Below are 18116 nucleotides of genomic sequence, written 5' to 3' on the forward strand. Positions count from 1 at the left end.
CATGTGTTTGTAGATTTTCTACAATTCTTGTTGTTGATTTCTAACTTTAAAGCATGGTGGTCTGATAAGATACAGGGGGGCTATTTTAATTTTTTTGTACCTGTTGAGGTTTGCTATGTTACCAAGTATGTGGTCGATTTTAGCAAAGTTTTCATGTGGCACTGAGAAGAAGTTATGTTGTTTTCTATTCTAATGGAATGTTCTATACATGTCTGTTAAGCCCATTTGTGCCATAACTGCTATTAGTTCTTTTGTTTTTTTGTTAAGTTTCTGTCTGGTGTTCCCGTCCAGTGGTGAAAGTAGGGTGTTAAAGTCTCTTACTATTAAGTGTTTGAGGTTTATGTGTGATTTGTTTTAGTATTTCTTTTGTGAACGTGGATGCCTTTGTATTTGTAGCATAAATGTTCAGAATTGAGACTTCATCTTGATAGATTTCTCCTGTGATGTATGTTTGTGTGCCTGTGTGGGTGAATTTGTTAAGTTAGTGCACACCTATCAGGATCTAGCACCAATGTGTAGGTGTAGCAAAGGCTGTGACAGAAGGAAATCTAGCAGGACATGCCACCTAGCCCTATGTTTTGTCATTGGCTGTAGAAGACAGAATTTCTATCGGGACCTGAAACCTACCTATTTGTGCGTGGGACTTTTGAGATAAGTGTGGGGATACCATGGAGGACATGTGCCTTAGCACTGTTTTTGTCTCTCTTCTTCCCTCCCTTCTATCCTCTCCCCTCTCCTCCCTCCCTCTGTGTGTGTATGGGGGGGCGGGGGTAGGTGCCAGCTAGCACGTTCTAACACCATCCTTATTTGTATGTGTGGAACTGGCTATAGGGGAAGAGACTCTTAGCATGACAGACACCTCTCCATTCATGTGTATTTGAAGCATTGCTCTAGGGGAGGTGTTTCTGAGGAGGACCTGACACATAGCCAAGTATATGAGACTGACTTTTCAGAGCCCACCTAGGAGATCCTGGCACAATTATAATTGTGTTCCAGGTGACCTTGGTGTTAAAGGAGGGAAGTATTGATGAACATAGCACCTAGTCTGTTTATATGTGGTGTCTTTGACTATATTCATGGAGTACCTGGCAGGTCTGACACCTAATCCTCATTAGAGAGGGTTAGCTGTAAGCAGGGGGTCCTTTGGAGGACCTGATACCTAGCTGTGTGAGAATAATGTTAGCTGTTGGAGAGGGTTTACCTAGCAGGATCTGACACCTTGCCCTGTCTCTTTAGCACTGGCTATATATAGTAGAGGGGGTTCCTGTCAAGACCTTACCCTTGGCCATATTTTATGTTTTTGGCTGCAATGGCAGGATACCTTGGTTCAGTCTTGTATGCACTGGTGTGTTTCTAATCCTTCTGGACCCCCATCTCAAGCCCTACATTGTTTATGTGGGAACAGAATGTTGAGATGTCAGATAAGACTTGATGACTAGTATTGTATGGATGACAGCATCTACACAAGAGTGTCAACAGGACCTGATACCTAGAAGCTTGTATATGATAGTGACACAGTTCCTCTCAGGGCATGAAATACAGCAGTGTTTGCTGGCCAGCAGTATATGATAAGGGTGTGTGACAAGCTTGGTCTCACACCATGTTTTTGAGAGCACAGGTTGGTGGTCAGGTGAATGTGATACACATCCTCTATATGCCACTACATGGAGGTTAATGCACAGCATGGCACAGTAAGTAGCAGAGCCCGATGCACAGCACTTAGAGTGGTTACGGGAGGAGTCCAGCAGAACTTGATGCCTAGCATTAAGGGTGTGACATGCTCAGAGGAAGGATGTCCAGTAAGGCAAATACTTGGCAGGCAGCTTTGTGTGGCAGGAGAAGAAGCTCCCAGCATAGTCCGATGTGGAGAAGGTCAAACAAAACCTCATAACTAGAAGTAGACATGTGGTCCTGGGAGTGGTTGGGTGTCTAAGGGGCCTGGTAAATAACAATGCTTATCAGTGGGAAGCAGTAGAAGGGGGTACCCAGCAGGGCACCATGGAAGATGGGGTGAATTAGTGTCCATCCAGGCCTGTTAATATCATAGTCGTTGGATGGTGGCAGAGTTGTTATCCAGGGTTACATGGCACTTCAGAGTGTGTGTGAGGCATTTGGAAGTGTCACCAGGGACTGATACCTAGCAATGTCTTCGAGGATGCTGCAGGTAATGGGCCCTCAGCTACCATTACAGGAGTTGTCATGGCCTGAGTGTTTGGATTCCCCACAGGGGTAATACCCTGAAAATATATACGGGTTGGTGTCATGTGGTATCCTGCAGGGCCTGATAACTGACACTGGAGAATGTCGCTTGTGTGGTGGGATGTAGAAGAGGGCCTTGTGGGCCTTCTGTGGTGTGGTGGTAACCCGTGGGGTAAAAAATAATAGTGTGTTTTGGGCAGAGTGACAGATTATCCAGCATGGCCTGCTAAGTGGGGTTAACTGAGTGTCAGTCAGGGTGCAAACCTGGAAATACTGTTTTGTTCAGCAAGGCCTAATACCTAGCAGTTAGTATGCAGTTGGGTGGGAGCTCCTACATGGGCCAATATTTAGGAGTGTATTTGAGGTTGTATGTGTGTGAGGAGGTGTTATTCAGCAGGGTCTGGCAGCTTGCAGAGCAAGTGAGGTGGGATGTGTATGGTGTCCAGCAGTGTATTATACCTAGTCAGGGAGGGAGGCATATGTGTCAGAGCAGGAGGCATCTGGCTGGGCCTGAACCTAGCAGTACATATGTGTCATTGACAGGAGGTGAAGTGTCCAGCGATGCCTGATAGCTCCCACCGTATCTCATTTGACACTGGAATTGGAGGGATTTCTAGCAGGGTCTGGTACTTAGCATTGTGGGAGTTGAATTATCTAGGCCTGATCCCTAGAAAACTGTGTGGTGAAATGTGGGTGAGGGATGTCCTGCATGCCCTTAACCTGACAATGTATGTAAGCTGTAGACAGGGGGAGGGGCATGCAGAGCACATATAAGTATCTAGGTATCGGGCTCTTCTGCTTGGCTGTGCCATCCAATACAGTGCTAATGCGATCCAGCTCGACAGCTCATCTCCATGTGAGAGGTATCAGCCCTCATCACACCACACAGCACACAATACACTTCCACCTCCTCAGAGCCACACAATGTACACTGACAGGGATTTGTTATCTACTGGGTTGTGTCAGGAGCCAGGATCTCTCTCAAAGTCTTAGGGAAGTGTCTGCTGCACCCATGCTCCAGCATCTGTATTTTCTTGGCTGGTGGCATCAGGGCTCCTGTGTCTACAGTTCATCTTCTCCATGTTATTTCTGATCTTACACGGTCTCTTCTATAACTTTTATGTGAACACTATAGCATATGGACTTGAGGTCAGCTGAAACAATGACTGTGTTCAGTTTTCCAATTGGGTCCCTATTCTTTGTTTTTCAATATGCTTCTGCAGCCCTTTAGGTACAGATTATTTGTCTGCCTTGAATTTCATGGGTGGCTATGAAAAAAAAAATCAGCCTAGAGGGTTTGTCTGGGTCTGTTGCTGAGCTTTGTGTTCTGTCCCATGTGTCCAGTCTCCATTACTTCCCTGGAGAACTTTCTGGATATCTGAGGCTTTGTGGGAATTACTGGAACCAGAAGTTCAGAGTCTGGAGGAATCTCTTTTGTCCTCTGCCATGTCTTCTAGGTTTAGGTCCAGTTGGCTGTTAAATTTGGTGTTTGAACATCAGAGTAGATTTTCCTGAGTCTATAGATGAAGTACAAAGATCTAACAGCTTTAGAATAGCAACTGGCTAAACCTGAGAGCTATTAATTTGATTTCTGTCAGCCATGTATCAACATTTCTGAAACCCAATTTACAGAAATTAATGTTGGAAAATCCTAATTGAGTACTTCAGTATTTGTTTGTTTGTGATTGTGTCTATCTAATATCAGTGAGGACTGTCCAACTGTAGGACCTCAAGTTCTCCCTCTTCTTGTTAGTGGTGACCTGGGACAGGGGATCTATGGACACTGCCCTTCTTAGAAGATCCAGGCTAGAGGTCAGAAAGAGAAGCACATTCATTCCCCAAGGCTCTTCTGAGATACTTTCTTTTCCTGTTCAGGCAGGACTTCTGGGTTATCTGTGAGGACAGAAAGACATAGGTAAGTTTGTGCAATGTCAAAATGCAAAGGGGTCTAAGCTGGACAGGATTCAACAATATCTACCCACTGGGAAGTTTTCACAAGGGGACCCTCCTGTAGATTCCCCAGATCTTGCTGATGATTTGGGTGGTTGTCTGTAGTTGGAAGGTAGAAGAGTAACCATTTCATTGTCCTCCACAGCGTGTCCTCAAAATGTCCCAATGGAGCCTCCTAACTCCTCTAGAGCCCAGGCAATGACATGTTAGTCTTCCAGGGGAAGGGGAGGTGAGAGGCACACTCCTCCTTCAATGTCACCAATGCTCAGTGTGCACATCCTCAGGTCAGGAGATTTGGGATCCATGACTCAGGATGTGGACAGTCACCTACAAGAGAAGGCTGATTTTTGGACCAATGATGAGGCTGGCAGAAAGATTCATTCACCAGCCCTAGACCTGTGGCCTTTCAGATAATAACAGGTTTATATTTGGTGGAAATCAGGACCAAGTGGGGGGCGGGGCGGGGTTAATGTCCATTTTCTTCCTATGAGATCTTCCTGAGGGAGAACTCAGTGTGGTCTCCTCAGGAAGCTCTGATCACACGGATTGATTGTCCTGGATTCTCTACTACTGTCCCATACAAAACTCTCTGGGATCAAAAGAGGAGCAGAAGTTTCCCACCAACATGTCTTTATCAGGGCACTGTGCTTCCTGCAACCCTTCTCATTTGACACTTGCCTAGATGACACAGGAGGTACATATGGTGAAAATGGGCTTTGTCACAGAACATGTCCAACAGAACCTGAGATCTGAGGAGAGAAAGGATGGTCAATGAGAGTTCTGGAGTTGCCTCTGAGAGTACAGGGGACCCAGGCTGTTACCACAATGGTCATCATATTTGGGTCAAAGGAATGTAATCGGTGTTGCAACCAGTCATGCTCTTTCCAAAAGAGCAAGCTACTGAGCATCTGGGACACAGTTTTCTCCACTGGGAGGTGAACAGCACTGGGCAATGTTGGAGTAAGTGTGTATAGAGATCTGGGTACAAAGGCTGGTATTGACTGTACCTCTTCCTGTTGCCGCCATCAGGCAGGCAGTGAGGAAGGAGGGTGTTAGGTGTGTGAGCCAGGATCATGAGCCAACTTCTCTCACATAACAGACTAAGGCCACAACATGCTCCCTCCAGTGGCCAGCGATATAACAAGTTCTCATTATACTCGTGTGGTCTCATAGGCATCATGTCTGCCTTCTGAGATGCATATTCTTAGAGACCATCACATGAGTTTGGAGTCCCTGGTCCACTTGTGCTGACTCTTGTGAGATTCCATGACCTGGACACAGTACCCAAGTCTCCCTTGACCAGGCAGTGGTTTCAGTTAAGTGGTTTCAGTTATCAGGACTGAAGCATGACCTAGTGGTCACTCACTGACAGACAGGCCAGCCATGTGCTGAAGACCAAGAAGCACATTGTCCCTGGGAAGGTTTCCTTGCTAGGATGTGTGAAACTTCACGCTTCTGGCCCTGGAACCCAACATAGACTAAGTCACTGGGGAGTGACAGACTGAACGTCATTTATATCATGAGTTATTGTTATTGTATTATACATGTGTGAGAATATGTTCACTCTCTTTGATTCAAATTGTTCCTCCTCAATGGTGTAAGGATCAGAGGGGAGAGATGTGCTATCCACACAAAGTTTTCTCAACATCCCTCTGAAGCCATGCCTAGGCTATTGCTTTCCCTCTCTCTTTGTGGTACTCTATAAGACAAACTCAATGACCACTTTCCATTGGGGTTGGGAGAAGCCTGCCTGGCCAGCCTCAAGCTTCCTAACCTGTGATCCAGAGTCAAGTTCAGACCAGAAACCAAACACTTCTCATCTACCACAGTCTGGTACATAGTGGTCTCAACGATGCCTTCAGCCATGTGCTGCCCACAGATGAGCCTTGGCATTCATCCCAATCACAGTGGACATCCTTCATGGCATGGAGCAGCAATCTGCCCATCGGGTACACATGACAACACTTTAGACCATTAGCCCAGCAGGATAACCATGCAGACAAGACAGCCCAGCTGAAAGCCCTAGCTCTATGGTCAACAAGGCTGTCTGGGCCTGACACCTGTATCCAGTGGGCCTGGGTACAAAGCTGTAAGAGTGCTGACCCCACCTCTGGCCACTGTGTCCTAGGCTAGTTAAGCCATACTCACATCCAAAGTGGAGCAAAGTCCCAGCATCCATCCACAGTGGTACCCATTTTCCTCCAGCTTGCTGTCACTTTCCTGGTAGGACACAAAGATGGTTCTGAGAAAACTCCCTACAGTGAGGCCCCTTCACAACAATAAACTAGACCTACATGCTCAGTGGGACTGTGTCTTTTCTGATGGGAAGAACACAGGGCTGCATGAAGGCTGTTAAACACACCAGGGGCAGTAGCTCCCTTGCCCTCCTGTGGGGACACATTTCACAGGGATGGACAGATTAGTGAGTACTGCTGAGGTGTTCCCCTGCAGACTGGTCTGTAGGGTCTGGACATTCATGGGCAGCTTGGAGATGGTATTGGCTCAGATCCCCTCTGAGGATGATGCTGTGAAAGGCCAGCCTGGACCACATTTCCTTGAGAACTATGGCTTCCTGGGGACAAATCTATGGTAGATGGCTCACTTTCTCCTGTGCTGGACAGAGACCCTTTATGCTGGGTAACTGGGCACACTGCCATCTGGACTTCCTGCAGGGCTCCTACTTCTGCTGTCTCAGGCCACGCTTGCAAAGCTCCACCCTGTGTCTCCTGATGTCTAGAGCTCATCACTTTAACAGGAAGGACATGTGAAAGGGACTCTAAGGGGCTATGAAATATGCAGCACCAAGTCTCCACTGTTCTTACCCCACTGTGCATCCCTCTCCTCACGGCTCCTCCCCTGTCTCTTCTGTCCTCTCTAAATTCCTCCCTCTGCAAACTCTTTCCTGCTGCCTCTGAAACCTCTGGTTCTCATCCTCTGCTCTCCAACTCCAGCTCAACTTTGTCACTTTGTGGGACTGGTAATTTTTAAGTCAGATCTGTAAATTTGGATATCTACACAGGGAAACAAGTTAATGTGCCAATTGCAAAGGACAGATGATAGTTTCAAATACAAAACTGATGAAATAAATGTATGAAGAAGATATAGGCAAAGAGCACATACACAGCATCAAGAATGACATTTTGACATGTTTTAGAAAACATATTCATCTTAAGATAGCTGTGTTATGGCCAGGAGGTGGTGGTGCACAACTTTAATCCCAGCACACTGGAGGCAGAGGCAGGTGGAGCTCTGCCAGTTCGAGGCCAGCCTGGTCTACCGAGTGAGTTCCAGGACATCCTCCAAAGCCAAAGAGAAACCCTGTCTCAAAAAAAAAATAAGATGGCTGTGTTATGTGTGACAAGCAAGTCCTGAAAGCCAAACATCTGTTTTCTCTCATATGAAAAATGTAGAGGTTTGAAGGAGCCAGAACACAAATGACAGAACACTAAGGACAAGGAAAATGTCGGTGGTCTCCTGGGATGGTCCACAATGTTCTGGGAGGGAAATGATCACCTCTACCTGCACAGACAGTCCAGAGTGTGCTAAAGAGAGTCCTAGTTGGTTCAGTATATGACTCCTGCAGCCCTGGACTCTCCATTAGCCAGCAAGTATGAACAAGATTCAGTGGCCCAACTCACAGCCTAAAGTGGTTTTGACAAGTAAAGACAGCATTGGGGGACCCATGAGCAAGACTAGCCATGAAAGCCAGCAACCAAGAAGACTATATCTGTGTGTTGGATGAGGAGAACTGGAAGCTCCTATGCAGAATTTGTGGCTTCATGCACTGCCTCTACTACCGGTGTTCTTGAAGTGAAAGCTCTGCCTTTCAAATCCCAAGACAGATAACCAAATGTCTCAGTGACCCATCTTGAGTCCTAAGACTTGTTCTGATAGATAAATGGAAAGAACTCAATCAATCAGACCAGGTAGTCAATCTGGACTCCTCTGATTGGTCAGAATGAAGTCATGTGACTTGTGCCTGGCCTGCAGGTGGAGATCCTGTGGAAACAGGGTTTGTTTGTAACCTTTAGTACTCTGTGCACTATTTCAAGTGACATACCAGCTAGGGCACACGTCCTCCAGCCCACTGCCTTGTGTCCACAGAAGAATTCGACAGCACTTCTCACCTCCTGGTGTCTGTTCATGGTGGACAAACACTTTTAATCTGAAGTTTAGATTTGGAGTTCGCCCCCTGTTTCTAGGCTATTCTAGTCAGTTAAATCCATGACCCTGTCAAGGTGGAAAGGCACAGAATCGGTACCAGTTCTGCCTCAAGTGTTTGAGGGAATTTACCATTGATGCTATACTGTCCTTGAAGCCAGGCATGGCAGTGACATCTGTAATCACAGCATTCAGGAGGCAGAGATATGTGTGGGTTTGTGTGTTTGAGATCTGCATATTCTACCCAGACAGTCTCAGGCTAGTCAGGATATTATAGTGAGACCCAGTCTCAAACATAAAATATAAAATGTGGAATCCAGAAATTCCTGCATCTCATTTGCAGAACTCAAGAGAACATTCAAACATTTTCACAGCCCTGGCTTCACTGATAGGCAATAGAAACAGGGCCTGACCCCAGTTGATACCCACAAATTGAAAATCGCTCTCACCCCCTAAGCAAGCTGCTTCTTGTTCCATTCTGTGCACATGGACTCACCAGATGGCCAGGGGTCTAGAAAGTAAGTAATGGCACAAGCTGGCTATTGTCCTGCTGTGAAGAAGATCTGGCCAAAGCCTTCAGTTTGCACCAGTGTTTGCTAAAATCCCAGGGTCAGATGGTCAGAATGGAAGCTGGATGCCGAGTACAACAGAGAAGATGGTTTCTCCCTGACACACATCCACAGTCTCACAGTCTCCCATTGCTCTTCAGTCTAGCAAGTCTATGGTAACTTTCCCTCTGTGTCAGGGATGCTGGCATAGGCCACCTCATATGATCCTTTTCTTCACAACATGAAGACCAGGCTTGAGGAACTCATCTTCTACCACAAACAGATACTTCCTGAACTTAATCTTACCTTCAGGTAATGATTCACACAGACTAAGGCCCTGGATTACCCCTTGAGTTCAGTTCCCCTTGCCAACTCAGTGCACTGCTCCCTATCTGGAAGGTGTCCTGGAAAACAGCTCAGATACCACACTCACCACTGCTTCACACTGCCAGTGACTGTCATCGAGAACTCCACTATGATCAAGGTACCTTGTAAGCATGACCCCTGTGGCAGGCATTGGTCATAGAGAAGTCACATGACTGCTGGCCTTATAAAGGCAGAGCTGAGAATCAGGCCTGCCAAGGCCTACTTCCCTTCCCACACTGGAGCAGAACAACATTAATGTAAGGTGAATGTAAGTTAGAAATCCTTGCTTGACAACACTATTTGTAATAGCCAGAAACTGGAAGCAGCCTAGATGACCCTCAACTGAAGAATGCATAGAGAAAATGTGGTACATTTACACAATGGAGTACTACTCAGCAGAAAAAAAGCAATGGAATCTTGAAATTTGCAGGAAAATGGATGGAACTAGAAGAAACCATTCTGAGTGAGGTAACCCAATCACAAAAAAGACAAACATGATATGTACTCACTCATATGTAGATTTTAGACATAGAGTAAAGCCTACAATCCACACTGCCAGAGAAGCTAGGAAACAAGGAGGACCCTAAGAGAGACATACATGGTCCCCTGGAGAAAGGGAAAGGGACAAGATCCCCTGAGCAAATTGAGAGCACGGGAAGAGGGGGGAGGGAGCTAGAAGAATGAGAAGGGAAGAAGAGAAGGAATGCAGAGGACATGAGGAAGCAGAAAGGTTGAGTCAGGGGAAAAATAGAAAACAAGAAAGGAGATACCATAATAGAGCGAGACATTTTAGGTTTACAGAGAAATTAGGCACTAGGGAAAGGTCTGGAGATCTACAAAGATGACACCAGCAAACAATTGAAGCAACAGAGGAAAGGCTACCTTAAATGCCCTCCCCTGATGATGAGATTGATAACTACTTATATGCCACCCAATAACCCTCATCCAGCAGCTGGTGGAAGTAGAAGCAGACACCCACAACTAATCACTGAACTGAACTGGAATCTAGACGTAGAGAAGGACGAGTGAAGAGCAAAGGGGTCCAGACCAGGCTGGTGAGACCCACAGAAACAACTGACCTGAACAACGGGGAGCTCTTGGTCCCCAGACTGATAGCTGGGGTACCAGCATGGGACTGATCCAGACCCCAGGAATGTGGGTTTCAGTGAGGAAACCTCGGAAATCTACAGGACCAGCTCTAGTAGTTCAGTACTTATCCCTAGCATAGGTGTGGACTTTGGGAGCCCATTCCACATAGAGGGATACTCCCTGAGCCAAGACACACGGGGGTGGGCCTAGGCCCTATCCCAAAGGATATGATAGACTCTGATGACACCCTATGGAAGGCCTCACCATCCAGGGGGAGCAGAAAGGATATGTGATAAGTAGGGTTTTAGCTGGGGGGTGGGGTGGTGGTAGGGGAGGACGGGAGGGAGAAGGAACTGGGATTGTCATGTAAAACAATCTTGTTTCTAATTCAAATAAAAATATCTGAAAAAAATAAATCCTTGCTTGAGATTGGAAATCAATGTCAGATTCTTGGATCAGGAGATGGGAGGCAAATGGGAAGCCTGGATGAAGGAGGTTATGACGACAAAGACACAGATGTTGTCAGATCTGCCATAGACTGTGATTGCCAAGAGCAGGAGAGGGCTCCACTGAATGATGGGGCCACCCTTCTCTCCTGTCACATCCTTCAGCAGTATCCCGGGACAGGAAGCCCTTTCCAAGGCAGCCTCACACTTCTCTACCTTGACACTTGCCAGAGACCATGAAAGCAGGGCCTTCCTCCATCATGGCTGACAATAAACCAGTGTTCACACTCTGCCCTGCCAGAGACATTTGGTCCTGGTCTTACTTCTTCAAGGCCCCTGCCCCAAGAAAACCTCCTTTTCTCCTGACTCATTTTCAGGTAATCTCCTAAGGAGAGCCTCTGTCCGCCTCTCTAGAGGTCCTTTCATTTCCTCTTTGTCCTCTCCACCCCCCTTTCCTCAGTTGCCCTCCCCACTTTCTTTCTTCTCCCATTCCCCACTGGCTGTTCCTGTAGCTTTTCTACAAGACAGTCAGAAAGACGTTTGGAGGTGATGGAGTGACCAAAGGGGAGGTGAAGCCTGAGACCAGTGTGCAAGTCTGTCTGCCCTGTTGACAGAGGAAGTCCTTTTAGATGCTGTGGAAACCTGGTCCCACAGGAACCATGAAGCAATGGGGGCAGACCTTGATTGGGCCGATGCTACATGTGACTATGTAGGGATGCCCAACAGCACAGGGGCATCAGGGAGGCGAATGATTGGGAAGATGGTAGCTGAGACTCTACAGCTGCAGGATGGATACTAGAACCTGGAGCCCTGATATATTGCTGCACACGACACAGAATTCTGAACTGGCTCCTTCCTGTTACACACCAAGACAGTATTTTAAATGGGCCATTTCACTTCCCCAAATAAAAACCAAGAGAATAATGAAAGTGCCTCTCTTAGTGACTTTGACAGACAGGACTCACTCAGCACGGAAGAAGACAGGACTCCACTGACCAGTAGGCCTGACCTTTTCTCCTGCCACAACCTAGCTTAGTAGGTAAGTACAGAATGCTATTTCCAAGGCAGCATCCTACTTGTGTGCCTTGACACATGCTCGGAACCCTCAGAGCAGGCCCTCTCCTCCTCACTGTGGACTATTCCTAGCGGCTTCCCAATATGTACTTTAGGGGAGGTTCGTTACTCCTCTAGCTTGTCCTGGGCCCCTGACAGAGGTCAACACACCCATCTCTTTTCATGTTACTTTGTTGGCAGGAAGTTCCTCAGGACAGACTGTATTCCTTACTTTACACCACCCCTCATTTGCCCTTTCCTGTTCCCAATGACTCCCCTTCATCTCCTTCCACCCATCTCCCTCCTCCAGAGGACTTACAGAGGTCTTGCTTGCTGTCCTTTCCAAAAGACTGTCTCAAAATAAGTTGAAGTGGTTAAAGTGACCAGACGATGAGCAGCCTGGGTTGGTACAAAGGCATTCCTGGTTGTAGAGGCAGCTGTTTTCCACTCAGTGAGAGTGGTCCTACAAGCACGTCCAAAGCAACGGAGGTAGCAGGCCATTGGGCAGATGTGCCTTATGACCACCTCTTGGTACAGCAGCAGTGCTGGAGCTGGAGTACGCTGAAGAAGACGTAAACTTGCAACCCAGACTCAATAGCTGGAGGACGGATGCAGAAGCCTGGAATGGAGGGAGTTGGCACTCTGGAGATCTCTCCTGCGGCAGTCACTCCTCAGGGCAGGAATTGATTAGGCCATTTCAGTTTCCACCCTTCAAAGCAGAAAGAAACACGAAAGCAGCTATATTAGTGACTTTGACAGACAAACCGTCAGTGACATAGTTCTCCTGATTCCTCTATTCTGAAACTTTGCCCCCTTTAACCAAATTCTCCTCCCTCCCTTTCTACCCTGTGGTCCCCACACTATGCTATCTGATTTTGGCTGAATGTTCAGGCATTTACATGAACAGCAAGCTGTGGAATTGTGCCATCTAATGTACTAGGCGTCTTAAATTCTCTGCCTTCTAAGTGGGTACAACTTGTCATTTAAAATGACATTAAAATAACATTGAAAATACAATGGAGGAGTTCATCTGTGAGACCAAACCAGCTGTGCTCCATGTGGGACTCCATTGTCCTCTCTTTCTTTGCAGTCCCTGACACAAGGATTCGGGGCTCACCATGGGGTGGGTGGGCAGGTGGCGGCGGTGGTGGCAGCAGCAGCAGCAGCAGCAGCAGCACAGTACTCTCAGTGCATGGACAATTTGCTTCCTTGTCAGTCTCCAGCCTCTGAATGGCCTGGATCCAGATGTTGTGGGTGCCACCTGGGACTGGTCACTGGGAATGTCTGGCCCTGTGGATGGTTCCTCTATGGAGAAGCCCAAGTTCAGAAACCCAGTGAGTGTTCTATCCAGGGCTGATTCATGGGAGGAGAGATTGCCAGGCAGACTGTCAACCAAATTCATGCCCCATGTTGCAGTGTTGATGGCATCGGCCACATAAGCACCTCTTTCTGGGACGGTGTTATCTGACCAGGACATCACCTCCAGGCAGGACCCCCTGTTGAGCATGGGGTAGCTTCTGCATCCCTTGGCTCTTTCTTCCACACCCTCTTTGTGAAAGGGACTCTTCCCAGAAGGAAGACCTGGTTCACTAGCTCTCCTCCCCAAGGGAAGGGGGAGTCTAAGAGGGTGTGCGCAGATCATATTTAGCCAGGACTTACCTTGTCCATGGCTATCCCCACAGCTCAGTTGGTATTTGAGGATATTTATAGTTGCTGTGACATTATTTGATTGCCTGTGTTTTAGGGATGACACAATCTCTTCACAGGTGTAGCCAATGGTGCACATAGTCTCCACCACCCTGGGAAGGATTTCCTTAGTGGCAGGTGGTACATGTTCTTGAATGTGGCCCAGCCATGGTCGTTGCACAAGCTGACCTATTGTTATTCTGTACCAGGTGGGGACCATGAGTAATCGTGCAATGACAATGTGGCAGGGTTTTGACAGGTGGTAGGGAATGGGACACATTGTGGTGGTGATGAGCCTGTGCATACCATCAAGGGTGGGTTCCACATATGGAAAGTGCCCTGTGACAAGGACAAAGAGGACGATACCCAAGCTCCACATATCACCCGCCATTCCATCATATGGTTTCCCTGCCAAGATCTCTGGGGCCCAATAGAGCAAGGAGCCACAAATCTCCTCAAGCATCTGCCCTTCTCTGATTTTAATTGCCATACCAAAGTCACAAAGCTTTGCATTTCCTGCTCCATCGAGTAGGATGTTTTCTAACTTAATGTCACGATGTGCAATGTGTCTTTGGTGGAGGAAGTGAACTGCTGACACGACCTGCCGGAAAATTGGTCTAGCCTCATCCTCCTTTAGACAGCCCAGTGCCCTGAGGCAGCTCTCCAGATCTTCTCCTGCCACATACTCCATGATCACATACGTGGTCATCAGTGTGTCGATCATGTGAAAAAATCGAACAATGTTCCTGTGTTCCACAGACTGAAGGATGTTCACTTCAGCGCTGATGTCAGCCACACTGTTGGAGGTTTTCTCAAGGACTTTGACAGCCACTTGAGTATTCGTGGGGAGGTGGCAGGCCAGCTTCACCTCCCCGAATGTACCACAACCTAGAGACAGTAGGATCCTGAAATCTTTTTCAAGAATTTCCTCTTCCTTGTGGCTGTCCATGGTGTTCTGCTCCAATTCAACCACTTTACCTTGTGGGAAATTTCAGAGTCACACAATCCTAAAAAAATTAATTCAGTTTCAGAAGGTAAGTTTATGGCTTTGAATTCTCTGGGTAATCTGAGATATCCCAAACAACCTAATAATGCTCTTCAAGGCTATAAAAATACTAGAAGAATCCAAACCCAAAGCAGTAGATGAAGAATCATAGAAAGGTCAGAGCTGGAATCAGTGAAGTGGGCATGCAAAGGAAAATACTGAGATCCCTGAAAGAATGAGCTGCTTGTTTTCAAGGATGTGACACAATGAAAACTGATCCAGAGAGATCAGATGCAACTTACATTATAGGAAACTGATGTTGTAACTGATAGAACTAAAGTCCAGAGGGTCCTTGAGGGATGTTCCAGTTTTTATACCCGGAAGTTAGAAAATATGAAAGGAATTCCTAGATATGTGTGAATATTGAATTAGGACAGAATAAAAAACCTAAACACATGAGTCATGAGCAACAAACACATGAGTGGCAACAAAAACTGCTCCAAACGAGGCAGATCCCAGATCTCATGGATTCCCTGCATCACTCAAAACTTTGCAGAAGAATGGAGACAGGGTTATAGAAAATACTTCAAGAAAGAGAAAGCATTGGCCTAGTTGAAGGCACAATGGAGAGCAAGAACAATGAAAGAGATATCTTGATAGAGGGAGCAACTATGGGGTTAGGGAGAAACCTGGTGCTAGGGAAATTGCCAGGAATCCACAAGGATGAGCCAACATTAGACTCCTAGCAATAGTGGAGAGGGTGGCCTTCGCACACAATCAGATTAACGACTCCCCTAACTGTCATCATAGAACCTACATTCAGTAACTGTTGCAAGCAGATGCAGTGATCCACAGTCAAGCACTGGTCTGAGCTCCTGGAGTTCAGTTGAAGAGGGGGGAAAAGGGATCATACAAGCAAGTGGGGGTCAATATAGTGACTGGGAAAATCACAGACAGCTGACCTGAGCTAGTGGGAGCTCACAGACTCTGGACTAAAGGCTGAGAAATCTATATGGGACAGAACTAGGCAATCTGAAAGTGGGTGACAGTTATGTGGCTTAATCTGTTTGGAGGTGGCACTAGCAGTGGGACCAGGACTTGTCCCAGGTGCATGAAATGTCTTTCTGGACCCCATTCCCTATGATGGGATACCTTTCTCAACCTTGATACAGGGGCTAAGGGTTTGGTTTTGCCTCAACTTGGTATGCCAGATTTTATTGATTCCCCAAGGGAATCCTTACCCCCTCTTAAGAGTGGGATGGGAGTGGGATGGGAGAGTAAGGGGACAGGAGAAACACAGGTGGGGGATTTGCATTCACTGTGCAAAATGAAAAATATTTTTAAATAAATAAATGAAAAAGCAAAGGAAGACATCCAAATTCATCTCTGTGCCAGCATTAACCTGATCCCGCAACCAAATAAGCTCAACGATTAGAGAACGGCTAAGCTCCTTCCCTGAATGAGCACAGATATGGAATCCTTGATGAGAAGCCCTGATACTTCACATCCTTTTCAGCACTATACTGAAGAGCCTTCCTGCACAGTCAAAATGGCCTCACCCAAGAGCTGAGGGAAAATTTGTTACAAGCAAACTGAACAACAGCACAGCATAGGAGGAAATGTGGGGAAGAGTCCACACTCGGCACAGTGACTGGTGAACTGTTGTGTTATAAGGAAAGAGCTAACACTAGACATAGTTTTACCTGAAACAAAGCAGGTCCACAAACACAAATAGAATCTACTTTGTCTTCTCTGGGTCATGAGGAAGGAGGGGGCGGAGCTTTGGCAAAAGTCATAGCATAAGTCACAAAGATGTGGTGGGTGTACTGAAATAGTGCAGGGAAATAGGATAAGTACAGTATAGGCATATATGGAAAATGTCATGCAACTGCTTATGTGTAAGGTATGTAAATTATATATTTAGTGTGATTAATATACTTATTATATAATTGTGATTAATATAAGTATATAATACAGTATAACAAATTCTAATAAGCTATTAGAATTATTTATATTATCAGTAGCATATATCAAATATACACAATTATGAGAATTATAATATATACTACATATACTACACATAAAGTATATATTTATTTAGTCTAATAATTATGACAATGTGTTTTACACAAGAAAAAAGAAACCAAAGGGAAATAAAAGACCGAATTTTAAGAATGAAAATTGAGCCTGGCAGTGGTGTTGCATGTCTTTAATCCCAGCACATCCGAGGAAAAGGCATGTGGATTTCACTGAATTCCATACCACCCTGGTCTACAAAGTCAGTCCCAGGACAGCCAGAACTGTTACACATAGAAACCCTGTCTTGAAAAACCAAAAAAAGAAAACAATTGGGTAATCTTTAATGATGGAAGGCAAATATGAGCACAAATGACCACAAGAAGAAAAGCACACATTTAAATATAATCTTATTGCATCTTTTTATGCCATGTTCAGTGCTGTCCCTAGGGAGCCTGGTCTTTCCTAAAGGGAAACAGAGGAGCAGTGGATCTGGAGGAAGAGAGTAGGTGGAGGGCAACTAGCAGGAGTGGAGGGAGAGGAGGATACAGTCAGGATGAACTATGTGTAAGAAGAATATATAAATAGGAAAAACATAAATATAAATATAAAATAGCAAACCTAAATCCCAGGATGCAAAACCAACAAACTGGAAATAAACTTCTACAATCTCAACAACTAGCAGCAATGGTCGACATGTATTTCAGTAATCCATAATAAATGTAACACAAATAAATAAATGACTCATTGGGGTTCAAGCTTCAAGCTGAATATCAGAAAAGCAAAGCAGCTGGCCTCTAGCTCTCACCTCTAGCTTAGGCTGAAAAGGGCTGATCTACACATGAGCTCTTCACCAAGTCTCAAACTGCTGCCTCTCCTCAGTGTGGCTGGAGAATGATGCCTCTCTGAGACCTTGCTTCTGTCTTATACACTAATGTTGGGATTAAAGGTGTGAGCTATAATTCTCTTTTAGACTGATTCACTCTTGTGTAGATCTGGGTGGCCTTGGATTCACAGAGATCCATCTATCTCTTAATCCTGAGTCCTAGGATTAAAGGTGTGTACCACCATCTCCTAAATTCGGGCTGCTGAGATTAAAGGCGTGTGCCTGGCTTCTATGGCTGTGGCTGACTTTGCTTTCTGAATTGTCAGGCAAGCTTTAATAAACCATAAACAATATATCACCACACATAAAACCAAGGGAAGGGACACTTTCAAAGTCTTTTCATAAAAGAAGTATTACCCTTATTTTCAAACCATATAAGACATTTTAAACAGATCCAAGATTCAGGCAATATCCTTAACTGACAGATTGGAAAATCCTGAATGAAAGTAAGAGATCAAACACATCCAATTCAACACTACATTGACAAGACCATACTTTGTGATCAAGATGCCATTAACCAGAAACACTAAAGATTCATCCATGTATACAAACTGTCAAAGAACATAGCACACACACAACACTGAGCTAAGTAATATAATCAGATATTAATAGAATAAAATGCCTTTTTCAGGAAAAAGCTTGGAATAGAGAAAGTGTTACTTCAAGCTGGGCGTTGGTGGCGCATGCCTTTAATCCCAGCACTCAGGAGGCAGAGGCAGGCGGATCTCTGT

General features: G+C 45.8%; 1 protein-coding gene across 1 annotated transcript in view; it reads right to left on the reverse strand.

Moving 5' to 3' along the window:
* Positions 1-172: 172 nt before the first annotated feature.
* LOC100765388 (putative sperm motility kinase W) overlaps positions 173-18116 on the reverse strand; it is a 37879-nt gene continuing 19935 nt past the window's right edge. The window contains exons 2-5 of the mRNA XM_027413659.2: positions 12930-14505; positions 12132-12521; positions 6298-6369; positions 173-4092 (exon numbers count right to left, since the gene is read on the reverse strand). Of these exons, the coding sequence (XP_027269460.1) occupies positions 12510-12521; positions 12930-14447 (1530 nt within the window). The 5' untranslated portion in view covers positions 14448-14505 and the 3' untranslated portion in view covers positions 173-4092; positions 6298-6369; positions 12132-12509. The remainder of the gene's footprint in view (positions 4093-6297; positions 6370-12131; positions 12522-12929; positions 14506-18116) is intronic.

Source organism: Cricetulus griseus, chromosome 4, assembly GCF_003668045.3.
Source record: "Cricetulus griseus strain 17A/GY chromosome 4, alternate assembly CriGri-PICRH-1.0, whole genome shotgun sequence".
In the NCBI taxonomy this organism is placed as follows: Eukaryota; Metazoa; Chordata; class Mammalia; order Rodentia; family Cricetidae; genus Cricetulus; species Cricetulus griseus.